Raw genomic sequence first — 20263 nt, 5'->3', positions numbered from 1 at the left:
ACACTCGTTTGGTGTTTCGCGAGCTCTTTGGCCTGGGTTCGTATCCTGGCCAGGGAGGATTTACTGGCCGCTAATCCATAACTGTAGCCTCTGTTCACCCAGCAATGAATGGGTGTTACACAATTTGGCAGGTCGTATTCCGGGGAAAAATTAAGATTAAGGACCTGCCTGAAACACTATGTGGGCTATTGGCTTTACAAGAATATAAAAACTCTTGTGTGTGTGTGTGTGTGTGTACTCGCCTAGTTGTACTCACCTAGTTGTGTTTGCGGGGGTTGAGCTCTGGCTCTTTGGTCCCGCCTCTCAACCTTCGACAACTGTGTGTGTGTGTGTGTGTGTGTGTGTGTGTGTGTGTGTGTGTGTGTGTGTGTGTGTGTGTGTGTGTGTGTGTGTGTGTGTGTGTGTGTGTATTATATATTATATATTATGACAATGTCAGACCACGGAGGAAAATGAAACAGGAATTTCCTTAAGTACTTTCGTATATTAAATACATCTTCAGAAGGAATTCCTTCTGTATACATATATATATATATATACATATATATATATATACATATATATATACATATAGACATATATATATATATATATATATATATATATATATATATATATACTGTATATATATATATATATATATATATATATATATATATATATATATATATATATATATATATATATGTCGTACCTAGTAGCCAGAACTCACTTCTCAGCCTACTATGCAAGGCCCGATTTCCCTAATAAGCCAAGTTTTCATGAATTAATTGTTATTCGACTACCTAACCTACCTAACCTAACCTAACTTTTTCGGCTACCCAACCTATCCTAAACTATAAAGATAGGTTAGGTGAGGTTAGGTAGGGTTGGTTAGGTTCGGTCATATATCTACATTAATTTTAACTCCAATAAAAAAAAATTGACCTCATACATAATTAAAAGGGAAGATTTATCATTTCATTAGAAAAATATTAGAGAAAATATATTAATTCATGAAAACTTGGCTTATTAGGCAAATCGGGCCTTGCATAGTAGGCTGAGAAGTGCGTTCTGGCTACTAGGTACGACATTATATATATATATATATAATATATACTACAGTATATTACTAATTAGAAATATACTACAGTATATTACTAATCTGAGCCTGTGGTTCTCTGACCTTTGTATCCTGAAGTATTCCAATGATACTGCATCACTTAACATCCCATAATTATTCAAGATAAATTAGCAAAACACAACAGCTATGAAGTATAATAATAATTCATACTGTACTCTGGTATAATCTATTTACTTCAGCACAAATACTGTACATGTGTACATTTATTTTTGTATTTATTAATATATTTATTTACAAGAAAGTACACTGGGTTTGTGAGAGTACATAATATTGGTGCTTTTTACATTCTTGCTAAGCTACTAACACGCATTTCGTCAGGTCCTTAATCTAACAGATCAGGTAAGATGAAAAGGTACATTATAACAAAATTTTATATCAACATATAACTGCAATATAAATTGACGGAAGTGCTTACACTGGTGAAGATTTATGTCTGAAGGACTAATATTGAGGAAGTGGGTAGTACAAGATACTTCTTATTATAATGGTAAGCATTGATGTGCAGCCGCTAACTACTTTTTTTGTTACTCTGTCAATCTAATGTTTTTTTTTCATATTCATGTTACTTGTTAAATGCTTTAAGTATGCCACTTGTGAGCCAGGGGTTGTTTAATCGTTCAGCAATTACCTGTTTGGTGGGGAGAAGACAGTGTTTGTTATAGAGGCTTTACGTGTGACAATACCTTATTGTGAGGGGGGGGTGGCAGTGCCTGAGAGCACACCTCTTGGGCTGTACCCAAGAGGAGTGGCAGTAGTCAAGAGGGGAGTTATGGAAGAGGATGGGAGTGGCGTGTTAAACATTACCTGAGGTATGTAAGTGATGCGGGAGGAGGACTTGCTGCTGCTGGGTCGCGGGGTCTGGAACCTGAACCTGGTGGGGGGCTTGGTAGGGGCGGGACCCTCTGTCTGCACCTCGGAGAGCTGCAGGGCCCTCACGAAGGCGTTCAGGGTCCCGGTGCTCACCGAGCGAGCATCCGCTGCCGAAATAAGAACAAACCTTACAATTCTGGCTTGGGTATTGTTTCAAGAGACCAGTTACATGTTAATACCGAGATTAAAAACATTTTTTTGTTTACTCGGAACATGAAGACGAAAAATAACTATCAGGTAAGGTAATTATAAGGACAAAGCACTAAGCCAGCACAACTATATTATATTGCACTCTTAAGAGATGTGAGGGCTTTGCAGGAGGGAAGGAATGGTGCCCAGGAACTTGCACCGTCGGGAATTGAAATTCGATTCGATTATCAAATTGCCGACCTGCAGGAAGTGAGCCCTTTGCTGTCCCGACCTATCCAAGTGGTTGGGGAAAATAATAACCATATTATAAATAAAAATAATATTGCCCTGCCAGGTAAGAATAGTATTATGACGAATCCCTTTTATCATATTATGGAACAGTATTATAGTAATGAGAAGAAGTTTTAAGTGTAGTTCATTTAATATGCTCTCCATATACTCCTCAGTAACAATTAATAAATACCTGCCCTCCATACAGGCGGGCCTAAGGACACGTGACGGGTCCGCTGTTGCACCCAGTACCTTCATGCCCGTGCCACCTTTTGGGTGGCTTAATATTCATCACTCATCAATCTGTCCTCACATCCAGTTCAATTTATGTCCTCATAGCCGACCCATGTACCATATTAAGTACTAACTTAACGCCCTCTTCTGACAAATTATTATTATTATTATTATTATTATTATTATTATTATTATTATTATTATTATTTAACTCGCATATAATCTAGATCAAAGATATGTAGTATATCAAAGCCTGGTCTCCACCTCCTTGTTCCCCTCACTCTCCCTCACAGTCAAGCCCTCACTATCCCTCACAGTCAAGCCCTCACTCTCCCTCACAGTCAAGCCCTCACTATCCCTCACAGTCAAGCCCTCACTCTCCCTCACAGTCAAGCCCTCACTCTCCCTCACAGTCAAGCCCTCACTATCCCTCACAGTCAAGCCCTCACTATCCCTCACAGTCAAGCCCTCACTCTCCCTCACAGTCAAGCCCTCACTCTCCCTCACAGTCAATCCCTCACTCTCCCTCACAGTCAAGCCCTCACTATCCCTCACAGTCAAGCCCTCACTCTCCCTCACAGTCAAGCCCTCACTCTCCCTCACAGTCAAGCCCTCACTCTCCCTCACAGTCAAGCCCTCACTCTCCCTCACAGTCAAGCCCTCACTCTCCCTCACAGTCAAGCCCTCACTCTCCCTCACAGTCAAGCCCTCACTCTCCCTCACAGTCAAGCCCTCACTCTCCCTCACAGTCAAGCCCTCACTCACCCTCACAGTCAAGCCCTCACTCTCCCTCACAGTCAAGCCCTCACTCTCCCTCACAGTCAAGCCCTCACTCACCCTCACAGTCAAGCCCTCACTCACCCTCACAGTCAACCCCTCACTCTCCCTCACAGTCAAGCCCTCACTCTCCCTCACAGTCAAGCCCTCACTCACCCTCACAGTCAACCCCTCACTCTCCCTCACTCACAAGACATGCGATCAACATCCCATGTATCAACTCACATCACAACATCAGAAGCACCCACAAAGCCAAAGCGGTTCGCCCACTACTCTGAACTTGTTCTTCTCCTCTCTACCTTATCTCCCAATCCTACTACAAGCTTTCCTCTATCCTCACACACAGAAATCACAATTGCGTGATGGATCAAATGAATAAATCCACAAGGGCCGTGACGAGGATTCGAGCCTGCGTCCGAGAGCATCCTTAGAGAGCATTCCCCCTATCCTTCTTCCCCTAATCCCTCCTCCCCCTTACTTGCCAGCAACCATCGGGGAATCTTCGCTTCGATTTATTATATTTAAAAGTTTTGGTGTCCTGTGAGCCATTAGTGTACATGTTGTGGAAAATAACTATGATGAAACCTGAGGTTTGTCTTCCATCGGCAAGAGTTGAGGCGGTAGCCGTGTGATGAGCCCACACCTGCAGTGTGAGGGTGTGGTTGTGTACCCACACCTGTAGTGTGAGGGTGTGGTTGTGTAGCCAGACCTGTAGTGTGAGGGTGTGGCTGTGTATCCAGACCTGTAGTGTGAGGGTGTGGCTGTGTACCCACACCTGCAGCGTGAGGGTGTGGCTGTGTACCCAGACCTGTAGTGTGAGGGTGTGGCGTGTCCAGACCTGTAGTGTGAGGGTGTGGTTGTGTACCCAGACCTGCAGTGTGAGGGTGTGGCGGTGTACCCACACCTGCAGTGTGAGGGTGTGGTGGTGTACCCACACCTGCAGTGTGAGGGTGTGGCGGTGTACCCACACCTGCAGTGTGAGGGTGTGGCGGTGTACCCACACCTGCAGTGTGAGGGTGTGGCTGTGTACCCAGACCTGCAGTAAGAGGGTGTGGCGGTGTACCCACACCTGCCTCGATTATACCGGACTTGTCTAGTAATACTGTATCGGAAACTGATTGGTAAAAGGACGCCTAACTGAAGCAATTACGACACCGAATTTGCAATCAAAATTATTTAAAAACTGCATAATTGCACTAAGGTTTTACCACCAACACCGGACACGCTTTGATAACGGCACCACGTTGCTGGAGCATTCCTGACACCCTGACAGGAAGCTGAGTGGACAGCGCTTCGGATTCGTAGTCCAGAGATTCCGGGTTCGATCCCCGGTGGAGGCGGAAACAAATGGGCAGAGTTTCTTTCACCATGATGCCCATGTTCACTTAGCAGTAAATAGGTACCAAGGAGTTAGACAGCTGCTACGGGCTGCTTCCTGGGGGATGTGTGTAAGAAAAATGAGGCCCTGGTCGAGGACCGGGCCGCGGGGACGCTGAGTGCTCAACGAGGTGGCCGATGACTTGGCCAAACGTGCCACATCAAAACCACAAGTTGACATTGAATGAGTTTTAACACTGAGACAAATAAGAAGCAAAATCAGACATATTCAGGCACAGGCAGAAGTGGCGAGGAGAAGTATACTGTATGAGGGAAGTCAAACCATGCAACATTACATGTATGTGAGTCAAAACTCCAACATTTCACTTATGGTAAAAGGAGAAATGCTTGGAGTGACTGTGTACATGCGGCTCAGGCTTGGGTACACATATTACTGGGAATATGGGATAGGTGTTCATGATAATGACACGAAGTGTAAACTATGTGGTATGTTAAGGTCTCACACCCTCGCCCATTATGTTCTTGATTACCCGTTGATTAATGTATGTAGAAACACTGAGATAAGGACTGTTCCTGAACAAATAGCCTGGATGTGTCACAACGGAAAGATTGATGATACTCTGGAAATGCATAAGAATTTTGCACCAAGGTTATAACCTTTTGTTGAATTGTCTGAATGTCTATTGCAAATTATCTGTGTACCCAGTCATACAAGTATGTGTGTGTATGTCTGGTAACATACTACATGTGTGTGTGTATGTATAAATATATATATATAAATATATATATATATGTATGTATATATATATATATATATATATATATATATATATATATATATATATATATATATATATATATATATGCAAACAAGCCTGAATGGTCCCCAGGACTATATACAACAAGTGGTTCAAATAGCTTCGGCTATCACTTCCTTAGTCCGGTCGTGATGGTCAAGCGGATTAAGGCGTCCCTGTACATACCAGTTGCGTTGCTCCTGGCAGTATGGGTTCGAGTCACTTCTGGGGTGTGAGTTTTCAGTTATATATATATATATATATATATATATATATATATATATATATATATATGTACTGAACGGGGTCAGAATAACTTGAGCTACATCATCCCTTTGTGTGTATTTTACCTTTTACCTTTGTGTGTAAGTGACGAAACCTGTACATCTATCATCGATCATGGCGACGTAGTCTGTATATATATATATATTAGGCAGCTTATGAGGTTCAAAGCGCCACCAGATTGCTAAATAACATTTTATAATAACCTCCGGTTGTGAAGCCACTGTGTAGCCAACCACGGCTTCCGACACACACACACACACACACACACAACACCGGTAAGTAACAATCCTGGTAAGTAAGTATATGTAAGACCAATCCTGGAGTATGCGGCCCCAGCATGGAGCCCGTACCTTGTCAAGCACAAGACGAAGCTGGAAAAAGTCCAAAGGTATGCCACTAGACTAGTCCCAGAACTAAGAGGCATGAGTTATGAGGAAAGGCTGCGGGAAATGCACCTTACGACACTGGAAGACAGGGGAATCGACCGGGTAAACAAGGAAAGCTATTCAACACTGGCGTTTCCACAAGGGGACACAGGTGGAAACTGAGTACCCACATGAGCCACAGGGACGTTAGAAGGAACTTTTTCAGTGTCAGAGAACACACAGATGGAATGCATTAGGAAGTGATGTGGTGGAGGCTGACTCCATACACAGTTTCAAATGTAGATATGATAGAGCCCAGTAGGCTCAGGAACCTGTACACCAGTTGATTGATCTGTTGAGAGGCGGGACCAAAGAGCCAAAGCTCAACCCCCGCAAGCACAAATAGGTGAGTACACACACACACACACACACACACACACACACACACACACACACACACACACACACACACACACACACACACACACACACACACATACACACAAGGCTATCATACGCGCGCGTCACTAATTAACTTCCTGCATTAGGGTGGTAAAGACCCATAATAATACAATGGAAAGTGAGTGAAAGTGGCGGTGACGGGGGCGCTGAGGGTGACAACCACTGTCACAAACATGCACTCCCCCTCCCCCCCTCCACACACACACACACACACACACACACACACACACACACACACACACACACACACACACACACACACACACACACACACACACACACACACTGACGGCTGCGTCTGTCTCAAAGCTAGACAGTGACGGGCAGCAACTGTGTGCACGACTGTCTTTTTGGAGAGCATGCCGGCAAAACCAATCACAGATCCACTCACACAAAACAACAACGCGCGCGTGCTCACGATTTGTCACTCCGTTAAAAAAATGCAACTGTTTTGCCTCACAAGAGACGGACGAAATCACTCAACTAGGCTATTGAGGGTGATGCCTAAGGCCAGCCCATCCTCCTGAAGTGACAGTACTTACAGTGACTTGTCTGGTGGCCAGTACCAGTATGTGGTGATGGGCCGCCACTATACAATCTTCCCTACTATATATTTTATAGTCGTGAAGGGAAGGGAATTATCAGGGGGGAGGAAGCGCCAAGCCATTGCGACTATATAGCACTTATAGTCGGGGAAATCAAGCTAAACTCAAACTTGTATATTCATAGGCCTAGTATGCCACATATATGTACTACATTAGGCCTAAAATAGCGTGCGTTAGGCCAAAAATAGCGTGCGTTAGGCTTAAGATTGCTACGAGAAATTAGGTCATAGTGATGATGACTGAACCACGCGTCACAAGATGAACCACTCGCCACAAGATGGAACCACTCGCCACAAGATGGAACCACTCGCCACAAGATGGAACCACGCACCACAAGATGGAACCACTCGCCACAAGATCGAACCACGCACCACAAGATGGAACCACTCGCCACAAGATGGAACCACGCGCCACAAGATGGAACCACTCGCCACAAGATGGAACCACGCGCCACAAGATGGAACCACGCGTCACAAGATGAACCACTCGCCACAAGATGGAACCACGCGCCACAAGATGGAACCACTCGCCACAAGATGGAACCACGCGCCACAAGATGGAACCACGCGCCACAAGATGGAACCACTCGCCACAAGATGGAACCACGCGTCACAAGATGGAACCACTCGCCACAAGATGGAACCACTCGCCACAAGATGGAACCACGCGTCACAAGATGGAACCACTCGCCACAAGATGGAACCACGCGCCACAAGATGGAACCACTCGCCACAAGATGGAACCACTCGCCACAAGATGGAACCACGCGCCACAAGATGGAACCACTCGCCACAAGATGGAACCACGCGTCACAAGATGGAACCACTCGCCACAAGATGGAACCACGCGTCACAAGATGGAACCACTCGCCACAAGATGGAACCACTCGCCACAAGATGGAACCACTCGCCACAAGATGGAACCACGCGTCACAAGATGGAACCACTCGCCACAAGATGGAACCACTCGCCACAAGATGGAACCACGCGTCACAAGATGGAACCACGCGTCACAAGATGGAACCACGCGCCACAAGATGGAACCACTCGCCACAAGATGGAACCACTCGCCACAAGATGGAACCACTCGTCACAAGATGGAACCACTCGCCACAAGATGGAACCACTCGCCACAAGATGGAACCACGCGCCACAAGATGAAATCTAGATATCTGTGATTGTCTGAAACCATATTACAGTTCCAGTAATAGTCTACAAGTAAGCTGGTAAATGAACCTTTGTTGTAAACAGAGATTATTCTCAAGTTATAACTTTATTGCAATAGAAATCGTTGGTTTAAAATAAATAAATATAAAGTAAGTATAAAGTATGAAGGCCGGACGCGCCCCCACCTGAGGCAAGGACGGGCTGGGGGCCTTCCGTATATGCGTATGGTATATATTACGCACATTTGATATTCCTGCTGCTTCTCGTTGTGTACAGTGTCCTTACTCCCGGCGAAGCGTTTGGCATGACCCACAGGGGGGCACGTTGATACCCTGGGCACGAGGCGGGACCAGGGCGGGGCCGGGTGTTCAGGGACAAGGTACTATAGTTAGTGTGAGAGTGAGTGTGTGTGTGTGTGAATGTGAGTGTGTGTGTGTGTGTGTGTGTGTGTGTGTGTGTGTGTGTGTGTGTGTGTGTGTGTGTGTGTGTGTGTGTGTGTGTGTGTGTGTGTGTGTGTGTGTGTGTGTGTGTGGCCTCCTAACAACATGGCCAGGATATGACCATGTTATAACACGGTGCTCGTGTAACACAACGACAGGTTATGGAGCCGGCAGACTGAGAGTGTGACACAGGGAAGGGCGTGACAATGTCGTCACTAAGGGAGGTGTGACAGCGGCGTGTGTAGCGGGGGCGCCTCGCACGCCACAACAGTTCCCCCCCCCCCCCCCGACACGCAACCTCAGTATTGTACTGCATCCGTGGATAATTGTCGCACTCACTTTCGCGGTAATACGGCGTGTAATGGACGTAGTAACGCACCCTTGGGAGTCTGGCAGAGCGAGTGAGGCAGGCCGGCGCGTCCACGCACTCACATATACAACACACACATCTATACTCAAAATTACACACAAAACCACACACAAAACCACACACACACACACACACACACACACACACACACACACACACACACACACACACACACACACACACACACACACACACACACACACACACATGCACGCGGACTTGCTACAAACTACCCAAGCCAGCCTCAGACGTCGACTAAAGCCGTAATGGGTGAATGGCATCTGGAAACTTGAGTGCGCCGCAAGTAGTGATCCGTGACTTGCCACACTCAAAGTTCAGGGGTTCCTTCCTTAGGCTTCCACGTCTGCCGTGAGTCATTTAGGCACGAGAGAAATTATAGATTAACAAAGGCCTGAAAACCACCAGTATAAAAAAATATGATTTGTTTAGATCCGAAACCTATGTTTATGGGCAGCACAAAACGTCGACCAGACTGTGCGACACAGTGGTTGCCAGGATCAGGTTGGGTTACCGTTACCTGTGGCAGGTGGCTACAGGTGACGGATCTCCCAATCCTGAGCACTCCAGGTGCAAACTCTGCGAGCAGGAACTGGGACATGATCTCCCACACTATTATTCAATGTTTAATCATTAGACCTTTCAGACCCGTTGGCATGAGGTACCGGACCTGGAGCTTTGCAATTACTTTAGTCACTCTCTTGTTCTTTAGGATACCTGGTTGATGGGGTTCTGGGAGTTCTTCTACTCCCCAAGCCCGACTCGAGGCCAGGCTTGACTTGTGACAACTTGGTTCACTAGGTTGTTGCTTGGAGCGGCTTGCAGGCCCACATACCCACCACAGCCCGGTTGGTCCGGCACTCCTTGGGGAAAATTATCTAGTTTTCTATTGAAAATGTACACGGTTGTTCCGGCATATTTCTTATACTCGCTGGAAGGGTGTTGAACAACCGTATGAGGTTGTTGTATGAGGTTGTCCATCCTCATAATGCACCGAAATTTAGCCAGTGCGGACAACAGATCACATGATCACAACCCCATCACAACAGCTCTGGAGTTTTAGTATCACACAACTCTTGACAATCTATGAAACACTTTATACAGTCTAGGTTAGCTCCATAAATAACCAGGTACTTAAGTATGCAAATGTGGTTATTCTACATATATATATACGCCAAATGCACAATGAAATCAGAAGAAAGTGATTTATCCGTGAGAAAATATTAGGGTCATACAGTGAGATTAAACCGGCAATATTTCCCCCATGTATAGTGTTACAGGAAGGTGGAGTTGGACCTACCAGCAGCCACGCCAACGCCACCATTGTCCTCCCCGTGTCGTGTACCTGCAAGGGAGAAACACACAGTTAATATCTACAAATACTGTCATCATCCTTATCTCATGTACGAGTTTAAGAAGCAGTTAGACATGTTTCACCAAGAGGTGCCGGATCAAGCGGGTTTAGGTGGATGTGAGTGTCTGCGGGCCGCCCCAACATAGCCTGCTGGACCAAGTTTTAACAAGAGAAGCTAGGCCCTGGTCAGATTCACGAAGCAGTTATGCGAGTACTTACGAACGTGTACATCTTTTCTCAATGTTTGACGGCTTTGGTTACATTTATAAAACAGTTTACAAGAATGAAAACTTGCCAATCAACTGTTGTTATTGTTATAAACAGCCTCCTGGTGCTTCGGAGCTCATTAACTGTTTAATAATTGTAAACAAAGCCGCCAAAGAGTGAGAAAAGATGTACAGGTTCATAAGTGCTTGCGTAACTGCTTCGTGAATCTGGCCCCAGGCTTGGGGAGTAGAACAACTCCCAGAACCCACTCCAGGGACACCAGACAACATCAGCACCACCTAATTGGTTGGCTGCACCGAGGCGGGAACGGACTGCCGCTGTTTCACTCATAACTATAGGTCAAGGTCCACACCACGCCCAATAACTAGTGACCCTTGACCTCTTCCCTCACACGCCACTAGCTGACTGTAACGCAACTTGCCAGTTATTTCAGGTAACGAACAATACACCCTCTGCCGTCTTCAACAAAGTGTTTGATACAAACAAATGCAATACGTGACATGACATTGACTACCGCGAGCGCGGGAATAATTCGCTAAGCCCAAATAACTTGCAAGAACTTGCCAAATAACTGCAAGCAACAGTCTATTGGATCAAGTAATCACAAAGGGAGTAGAAGAACTCTCGAAACCTTCTCCAGGTATGCTCTAGGTTTGCACGACACTTGGGAAGTATATGAGTTGAAAATAACAGCTGGGGGTCAGTTACAGCCCCGCTCCTGTGCCAGGTAAGTCCACTACGGGCTCACCATAGCCCGTGCTACTTGGAACTTTTGTTCCGAGTAGCTGAATCCAAAACAACAACAGCTGGGGGTGTAAGGATGGAGTAAAGGCACAGTTCTCAACCACTTGGGTCGTCGAGGATCGAACGCCGACCCGCAAGAAGTGAGGCAGTCGCTCTACCGACCAATACAATTTGATGAACCTTGTGTGTATGAAGAAATACTAAAGGCCATTTCCTCTTTTGATTGCTAATAATAGTTTGATATGAGGGTAAAGTTCACGACGACAGGAAGTGCTTGAGTGCTTGTAGAGGGTGACGGAGCAGGCGGTGGGTGCCAAGGTTGTTGTCACCTTGGGGGGGGGGGGCAGACTGTTGTAGTCATAAAAACTGTTATTATAACAGCCTGTTATTATAAAAAATACAATAGTTTTACCCAACCCAAGCCGCAGGAGGGCAGGCAACCCGCCTCTGACCTTTCCAAAACGACGCACAGCAAAAAAATCAATATTAAATGCGCTCTAACATTGACTTAAAAATGTTGACTAGATAAATAACGAGAGTAACGATGATATAGTGTGTTGACGACTCTGGTGGTTCACTACGAGCTGCCCGCCTCTCCTCCCTTGTACAACAGTTGACACATGAATTTGCATTTAGACACACAAGTCTACACCACAACGGGTTATGGGGGGGGGTTAAGGGGGGGGGGGTGGACGGGTGACATTTACCCGTCTAAAGGCCAGCAGCTGTACTGGTGGCGTGGGGGGGGGGGCTGTAGTGGGTACAGTGCCCACTACTGTCTGCGCCCCTCAACACCCTATCTCTCTACTGCTGCTGTCCCACCCTGCCCCCTCCTTTATTGCTGTCCCTTCCCCCCTTCTCCTCTTTATTGTCTCCCCCTCATTCCCTTTTTAATGGAAGGCGATGAACAAGTACAGGTGGAGGAGGAGCTGTAGAAATGTGGAGTAAAGTAACCTGCTAGGTGATCAGTAGGCTATGTAGCAGCCTTAACAACCCTCCTGCGTTTGATAGGCCGTATCTTGCCATGATTTCGGGGCTCAACGGCTGCGCGGCCCGGTCCGGCCGTAAGTCCACAACCTAACCTAAGGCTATACAGGCTTAGCATAACCCGGACACACAAGTCCAGTATTCTCTACTATACAACCCGTAAATAAAGCACAGTTTTCTCTACTATACAACCCGCACCTAAAACACAGTTTTCTCTACTATACAACCTGTAAATAAAACAGTTTTCTCTACTATACAACCCGTAAATAAAACACAGTTTTCTCTACTATACAACCTGTAAATAAAACAGTTTTCTCTACTATACAACCCGCACCTAAAACACAGTTTTCCCTACTATACAACCCGCACCTAAAACACAGTTTTCTCTACTATACAACCCGTACCTAAAACACAGTTTTCTCCACTAAACAACTCGTAAATAAAGCACAGTTTTCTCTACTAAACAACCTGTAAATAAAGTACAGTAAAGTCCCCCCCCCCCCCCGCGCAGTCTTACGGTCAAAACGCCTCACTTTCACCTCCAGACCACCATTGTCGCTAGAATTACTCCTCTGATTCTCCCCCCTGACGCAACCTTTGCCTCGATATACACAAAATACATGCCGTATACGCCACTTTATTATGCATATTGTGTATATTTTACTTTAACACGTCGTACCGTATATTTCACTTTGCAATACATGGTGTGTAGAGGTGGAGGACCGTCCACACACCGCACCCTGCACTTCATTTGTCACTCCGTAAAACAATCCAGCGGTGAACGGGGTGAGAATAGCTTGAGCTACCTCATCCCTTTGTGTGTATTTTACCTCAATAAACTTATTTCAATTTCAATTTCAATCCAACGGTGTTATCGTAATCAGTGATAAAATGCTGCCTATTAAGAATAGTTACGGCTCACAAATATTTACGTTTTCTATGATTTGGCCCCCCCCCCCCAATAGGTTAGGTGGGTTGGTGGGGTTCGTACGTTTCTACTCAGGCTCAGCGATAAAATAATCAGCGATAAAATGCTGTCAATTAAGAATAGTTACGGCTCACAAATACTTACGTTTTCTATGAATTGCCCCCCCCCCCAATTGGTTAGGTGGGTTGGTGGGGTTCGTACTCAGGCTAAAAGGTTGATTTTTTTTACAGAGTGGCAAATAAAGAAAGAAACGGGTCGAGTATGCATGGGTAACGTCACTATTGCAGTGTTGTAATTCTGACTAATACATCGCCTAATAAACGGATTATTGGACACCGTACAAAATGCGACCTGAATAAGGGCGTAACCACTGTGAGGATCTCATACACAGTTTACGAGATCTACAGCACTACGAGCTTGTTAATAACAATAACAACCTTTGATTTGTGAAGGTTCCAAGCTCGTAAACTGTTGAATAGATGTAACCAAAGCTGACATAATTAAGGAAAGAATGTACAGGTTTCGTAAATAGTTGGGCTTGACGACACGTGGCGCTCCTGACGGGGGGGGGGGAGGAAGGAGGTGGTAGTTTTTCACATGGTTCTTTGGGCTAAACAGAGGTTGTTGAGTGCACTTACCAGGGCGAGACACTGTCCCACCCTCACTCATGATATACAAGCACTTACTCTCACGGGATGACGTGCACACTTGCACTCGCGGGATGACGTGTACACTTACACTCGCGGGATGACGTGTACACAATGCTGGCCATACATGTACACGTGACTATGAGACACACCTGCCAGACGTAAGACAAAGTTGATGTGTACACCTGACCACATAATTAACCGTGATAACGAACATGTAAAAGGGAACATATGTAGCCCTATATGTAGACAAGAGCGTCAAAAAGATAACAACATGGAAATAACGCCCCACGAGACCAGGAGGCATGGCAGGAAGTGCAAAAATAGTCTCGCTGAGAAGCTGAGGTGCAATAGGTACGACGAGAGAGAACTTTGTCCCAATCGAGGGCGGCCCCAAGACATATAACCCCACTCCTTCTATCCATAAGGAACATAACTGGCCGACCTCTCAAGGTGTTCAAGAAAGAACGTGATAAAAACACCTCCACAGGAAACCTGATCAATCAAGCCGTGATTCACGCGTCAGGCTGCGAGCAGCTAGCTGCGTCCAACAGCCTGTTTGACCAGACCACCACCAACCAGGAGGCCTGGTCAGAGACCGAGCCGCGGGGGACGTTGATCCCCGGAGTCAACAAGAGGTACAGGGTGTGGAGCCATGTGGGTGGATCTCATGACTCATACCTCATGGCCATGAGCGGGGCGCATATGTATATACACAAGTACGTTACTCAAAGACCAAATACGCTGAAGAACTTGGGCGGTTCCCCCCTGTTGTGTAGCTGAGTGTTGGGCGCCACACTACGGCCACACCCTGTCTTGTGTCGGGCCCCCACCAGGGGCCACACCCTGTCTTGTGCACGGCTTTTGTGCTCTACGGTTACCTCATACCAGGAACATACCTAGAAAGGGTGTCGAGAGTTCTACTCCCCGAGCCCCGGGCCTGAAACCCAGCTCGACTTGTGATAACTTGGACCAACAGACTGTTGCATGGAGCGGTTGTTGTTGTTGAAGATTAAGCCACCACCAGAGGTGGCACGGGCATGAATAACCCGTAGGTGGTAGATGTTTGGAGTGAATGAAAGCATCGGTTGTATAATATCTTGAAGTGTTGATTCTGCATTTCCTTCCGTGTCTTTCGCTCCAGTATGTTGTTATTCTACTCTGCAAATTTGGGTCCTGACCCTCCAGTATCTTCCATGTATATATATATATATATATATATATATATATATATATATATATATATATATATATATATATATATATATATATATATATATATATATATATGTGTGTATATCACGAAAATAAACACGTGATTAAGAATGTGACAATGTCAGACCACGGAGGAAAAATGAAACAGGAAATTTCCTTAAGTACTTTCGTATATTAAATACATCTTCAGAAGGTCACCTTCTGAAGATGTATTTAATATACGAAAGTACTTAAGGAAATTTCCTGTTTCATTTTTCCTCCGTGGTCTGACATTGTCATATATATATATATATATATATATATATATATATATATATATATGTCGTACCTAGTAGCCAGAACGCACTTCTCAGCCTACTATGCAAGGCCCGATTTGCCTAATAAGCCAAGTTTTCATGAATTAATTGTTTTTCGACTACCTAACCTACCTAACCTAACCTAACTTTTTCGGCTACCTAACCTAACCTAACCTATAAAGATAGGTTAGGTTAGGTAGGGTTGGTTAGGTTCGGTCATATATCTACGTTAATTTTAACTCCAATAAAGAAAAATTGACCTCATACATAATGAAAAGGGTAGATTTATCATTTCATAAGAAAAAAATTAGAGAAAATATATTAATTCAGGAAAACTTGGCTTATTAGGCAAATCGGGCCATGAATAGTAGGCCAAAAAGTGCGTTCTGGCTACTAGGTACGACATATATATATATATATATATATATATATATATATATATATATATATATATATATATATATATATATACATATTATGTGATACTTGTCTTCTTTCCAGAGAGTACAATTTGAGAGCCTTAAGACGGTGACAGTAGTTTAGGTGTTTTATCGTGTTCATGTGTGCTATTTCAACAATCTCTCCTGCTCTGAAGGGGGAAGTGAGTCACCCTTCAGTTACCTCACACTACATCTATCTCATTTTACGGCACCTCACACTACGGCTATCTCACTCTACGCTGAGGGGTGAGGCTGACTCACCCTGCACCAGGACGGCTGACAGCCTGAGCCAAGAGGTAAGACCACACACCTCAGGCCACACCACTCAGGCCACACACCTCACAAGACTCAGACACGCCAACCTTGGGTAGAGATCGAATTACCGACTTGAGAAGCTGAGAGTGTCGGGAGAGACACTCAGGATTGCCACACTCAAGGTAACCATTCAGGACTTCCTACCTGTAGACGCCGGTGATCACCCACCAACACAAGTCCTATCGTCGGACTTACACAAAAAAACGACTTTATATGTATACGTGTATGAAATTTAACAATGGCTATATCGTTAAAATGAAATATATATGGTGTGAGGGAGAGGGAGGTGGTGGTGGAGCGTGGGCGGTGCCCCCAAGGTCACCATCCCCTCTACCCTACACGGGAGAACATGCCGTTATGCACCTGGTCGCATCCTGTGTTGTCTGCTGGTATGTGGAGGGCGGGTGATTACGGGGTGGAGCAGGAGAGGGCGGTTAGAGGGCGCCACGGTACGGGGGCTGTGTTGAGTGAGTCAGACGGTGCCCCGGGGCGGGCCAGGCCGGACATTTCCAGCCTCGCTACACAACAAAGACGCTGGTTAATCCCCAGAGACAAAGGTCAAGTCCTTCGCTACGACTCCGGGAGAGACACGAGACATGGGGCGCTTCTGGAGTACTTCGGTGGACGCCACCTCGCCCGCCCCCCCCCCCACCCCTCGACCCCCATGCACCTCCCTCCCCCCCCCCCACACACCCTCCCCATACACACGCCCGCACTGGATCCCATCCCATGTTGGAGTTGAAAAACATGACTTTGTAGATCAATTGGCCAATGAGGCTTGCAGGAAAGAAAACATTGATTATGATTTTGGACTATCTAATGCAGTTATTAGAAACATACAAATTAAAGAAATTAATTCAGATTTAGAAGAACTAAGAAATGCACAGAGACCTGAAAGCTGCAGTATTAAAAGTTATGACAAGTTCTGTAATAATAGGTATTTGTATGGTCAGCACAGTAACCGGACCAGGCAATGTGATGTAGTAATTGCGCGAATTCGCCTTGGCTATAGACACATCTGGCAGGTTAGTGAGGCTGAGCCACTACCAGAATATTCAGATTGTAAACTCTGTGATAAACCTTTAATGCATTCACTAGAACACTATATTGATGAATGTGAAACCGTAAAGGACTTTAGACCTCCTGGCCTATTGTACCACCAACTGTGTAACTATTTTATTGACTCAGGTGTTCTGGACGACATCCTAACAATTTACCCAAAATTTGCTTGTCCATTTTAAAGAATGAAGAACAATTTCTACTTATATTCTAAGCTGCATCACTTATGAACCCATCCCTGCACTTGTGTGGCAGTGCACAATAGAAAGTTGTTTTCACATATCCACACATTAAAACATTGATTGTAACCGTGATATATATGTGCTTCAGCCTACAGTTTAGACCTATTGTCTTATGTATGACCCTCTGTCCTGCGTGACAGTGAATACTAGCATTAACCTCAATTTAATAAGACTATCAAAATCCTCAGATTAGGCAAAATTGTAATTAATTTTGTCAATAAAGATGTTAATAATAAAACACAAAGCTCGTAGAGGCAGCCGAGAGCAACTGCCTGACAATATGTTAGAAAGGATACGAAATCAGATATAACCTGTTGACCAGACCACACACTAGAAGGTGAAGGGACGACGACGTTTCGGTCCGTCCTGGACCATTCTCAAGTCGATTGTGACAAGTCGATTGTCAAAATCGACTTGAGAATGGTCCAGGACGGACCGAAACGTCGTCGTCCCTTCACCTTCTAGTGTGTGGTCTGGTCGACATAATTTAGCCACGTTATTGTGACTCATCACCTGCAGATATAACCTGATTTATAAACACAATAAGGAAGACGTCAGAAACTGCACACGAAATGCCCGTGTGAAGATGGTACCACTGCTTGCTAGTTCGATGCCAGTAGCCAGTGAAGAGCAAGGGTGCCAAAGGCACAATCAGAGAACACTGTATAAACATCAGAGGTCCGCGGTTGTTCAACGTCCTCCCAGCGAGCATAAGAAATATTGCCGGAACAACCGTGGACATCTTCAAGAGAAAACTAGATTGTTTTCTAAAAGAAGTGTCGGACCAACCGGGCTGTAGTGGGTATGTGGGCCTGCGGGCCGCTCCAAGCAACAGGCTAGTGGACCAAACTCTCACAAGTCAAGCCTGGCCTCGGGCCAGGCTTGGGGAGTAGAAGAACTCCCAGAACCCCATCAAGCAGGTATCAACCACCAGAGTCAGACCGGCTGTGTGTGGAGGACGCCTAGGCTACAAAAGGGATTATAAGAAAATCTGGAAATGAATAGATAGGCGGGGAACTATCAGGAGAAAGCGCCAAGCCATTACGACTATATAGCACTTGGAAGGGACCAGAATAAGGATTTGGGATGGGACGGTGGAAAGGAATGGTGCCCAACCACTTGAACGGTCAGAGATTGAGCGCTGACCTGCATGAAGCGAGACCGTCGCTCTACCGTCCAGCCCTTCCCTTTAGACTCTGGAAGGTACACAACCTGCCACAGGTTACGACTCGGGGACAACATGAATCAACATAACAATAATATCCCGTCCCGTACAAAAGGCCAACCCTAACAGTCACGCGCGACAGGAAATAGCGGTAAACACCCAGGTAGAAACAAATAGGACGATGACAACATACAAGAAGAAGGAAATGCGTAATTATGAAAGACTGGATGACGTATTTATTAGACCGGCCATAACACTTCTAAAGGGTCTGAAGGAACGGGGCTTGCTCAAGGTAAGACTCAGAGAGTCACTGACTGGGACGACTCGAGTGAAGCTGTGGCGACGCCAGATGAGGTCAGCAGACAACTGTGGAGCTGGGTAAGACGGAAGCCATGAGGGGGTTAAGTTGGGTGCAAGAAACCTTTGTAAGTGGAGTGCCCCTGGGCGCTGTCCTGGAACCTCTCTCCTTTACTATATATATATATATATATATATATATATATATATATATATATATATATATATATATATATATATAATGGATTTAGATTCAGAATTGAGCAGCAATATTTGCCAAGTTGCAGATGACACAAAAATAAGGCGGGCAATAAACTCAGAAGACTTAAAATCCCTTCAAGAGGCTCTAGATAGACTTTTAAAACGGTGGAAAGATTGGCAGATGGAGTTTAATGTTAACAAGTGCATTGTTCCGAGGTTAGGTAATCATGACGCAGTTACCAGATTGTGTCGAAATTGCAAAGTCAGACTGCGAAAAAATCTGGGAGTCATGATTAGTAAGAATTTAAAGCCAAAAAATCAATGCAAAAATATTTTGGATTCAATTAAATAGGTTATTGGAATTGATTTCTTGAAGTGTTAGCAATAAAATAATTTATGTTTTTCTTAACCTGCAGCTTGCTCGATGACCTATCAACGACCTGGCCCAGGAAATATAATAAGTTATACCTATAAATAACCCAATCCACATACGATATAAAAATGATGTTTCGGTCCATCTTAAACCCCCCTCAAGATGTAACTGTGGGTTGGGTTATATGTTTTCAGCTAGATTATTGTGACCTATTCTGTGTGTGTGTGTGTGTGTGTGTGTGTGTGTGTGTGTGTGTGTGTGTGTGTGTGTGTGTATATATATATATATATATATATATATATATATATATATATATATATATATATATATATATATATATATATATATGTCGTACCTAGTAGCCAGAACGCACTTCTCAGCCTACTATGCAAGGCCCGATTTGCCTAATAAGCCAAGTTTTCATGAATTAATTGTTTTTCGACTACCTAACCTACCTAACCGAACCTAACCTAACTTTTTCGGCTACCTAACCTAACCTATA

General features: G+C 45.0%; 1 protein-coding gene across 3 annotated transcripts in view; it reads right to left on the bottom strand.

Moving 5' to 3' along the window:
• LOC123763058 (uncharacterized) overlaps positions 1 to 20263 on the bottom strand; it is a 307648-nt gene that overhangs the window by 16237 nt on the left and 271148 nt on the right. For 2 of the 3 annotated variants that reach the window (XM_045750040.2, XM_045750206.2), the window contains exons 2-3: positions 10571 to 10615; positions 1928 to 2100 (exon numbers count right to left, since the gene is read on the bottom strand). In XM_045750040.2, the coding sequence (XP_045605996.2) occupies positions 1928 to 2100; positions 10571 to 10615 (218 nt within the window). The remainder of the gene's footprint in view (positions 1 to 1927; positions 2101 to 10570; positions 10616 to 20263) is intronic. The other variant, XM_045750117.2, reaches the window with a different exon arrangement.

The sequence above is a fragment of the Procambarus clarkii genome, chromosome 1 (genome assembly GCF_040958095.1).
Source record: "Procambarus clarkii isolate CNS0578487 chromosome 1, FALCON_Pclarkii_2.0, whole genome shotgun sequence".
NCBI lineage: Eukaryota > Metazoa > Arthropoda > Malacostraca > Decapoda > Cambaridae > Procambarus > Procambarus clarkii.
This window is presented reverse-complemented; position numbering and strand designations above follow the sequence as displayed.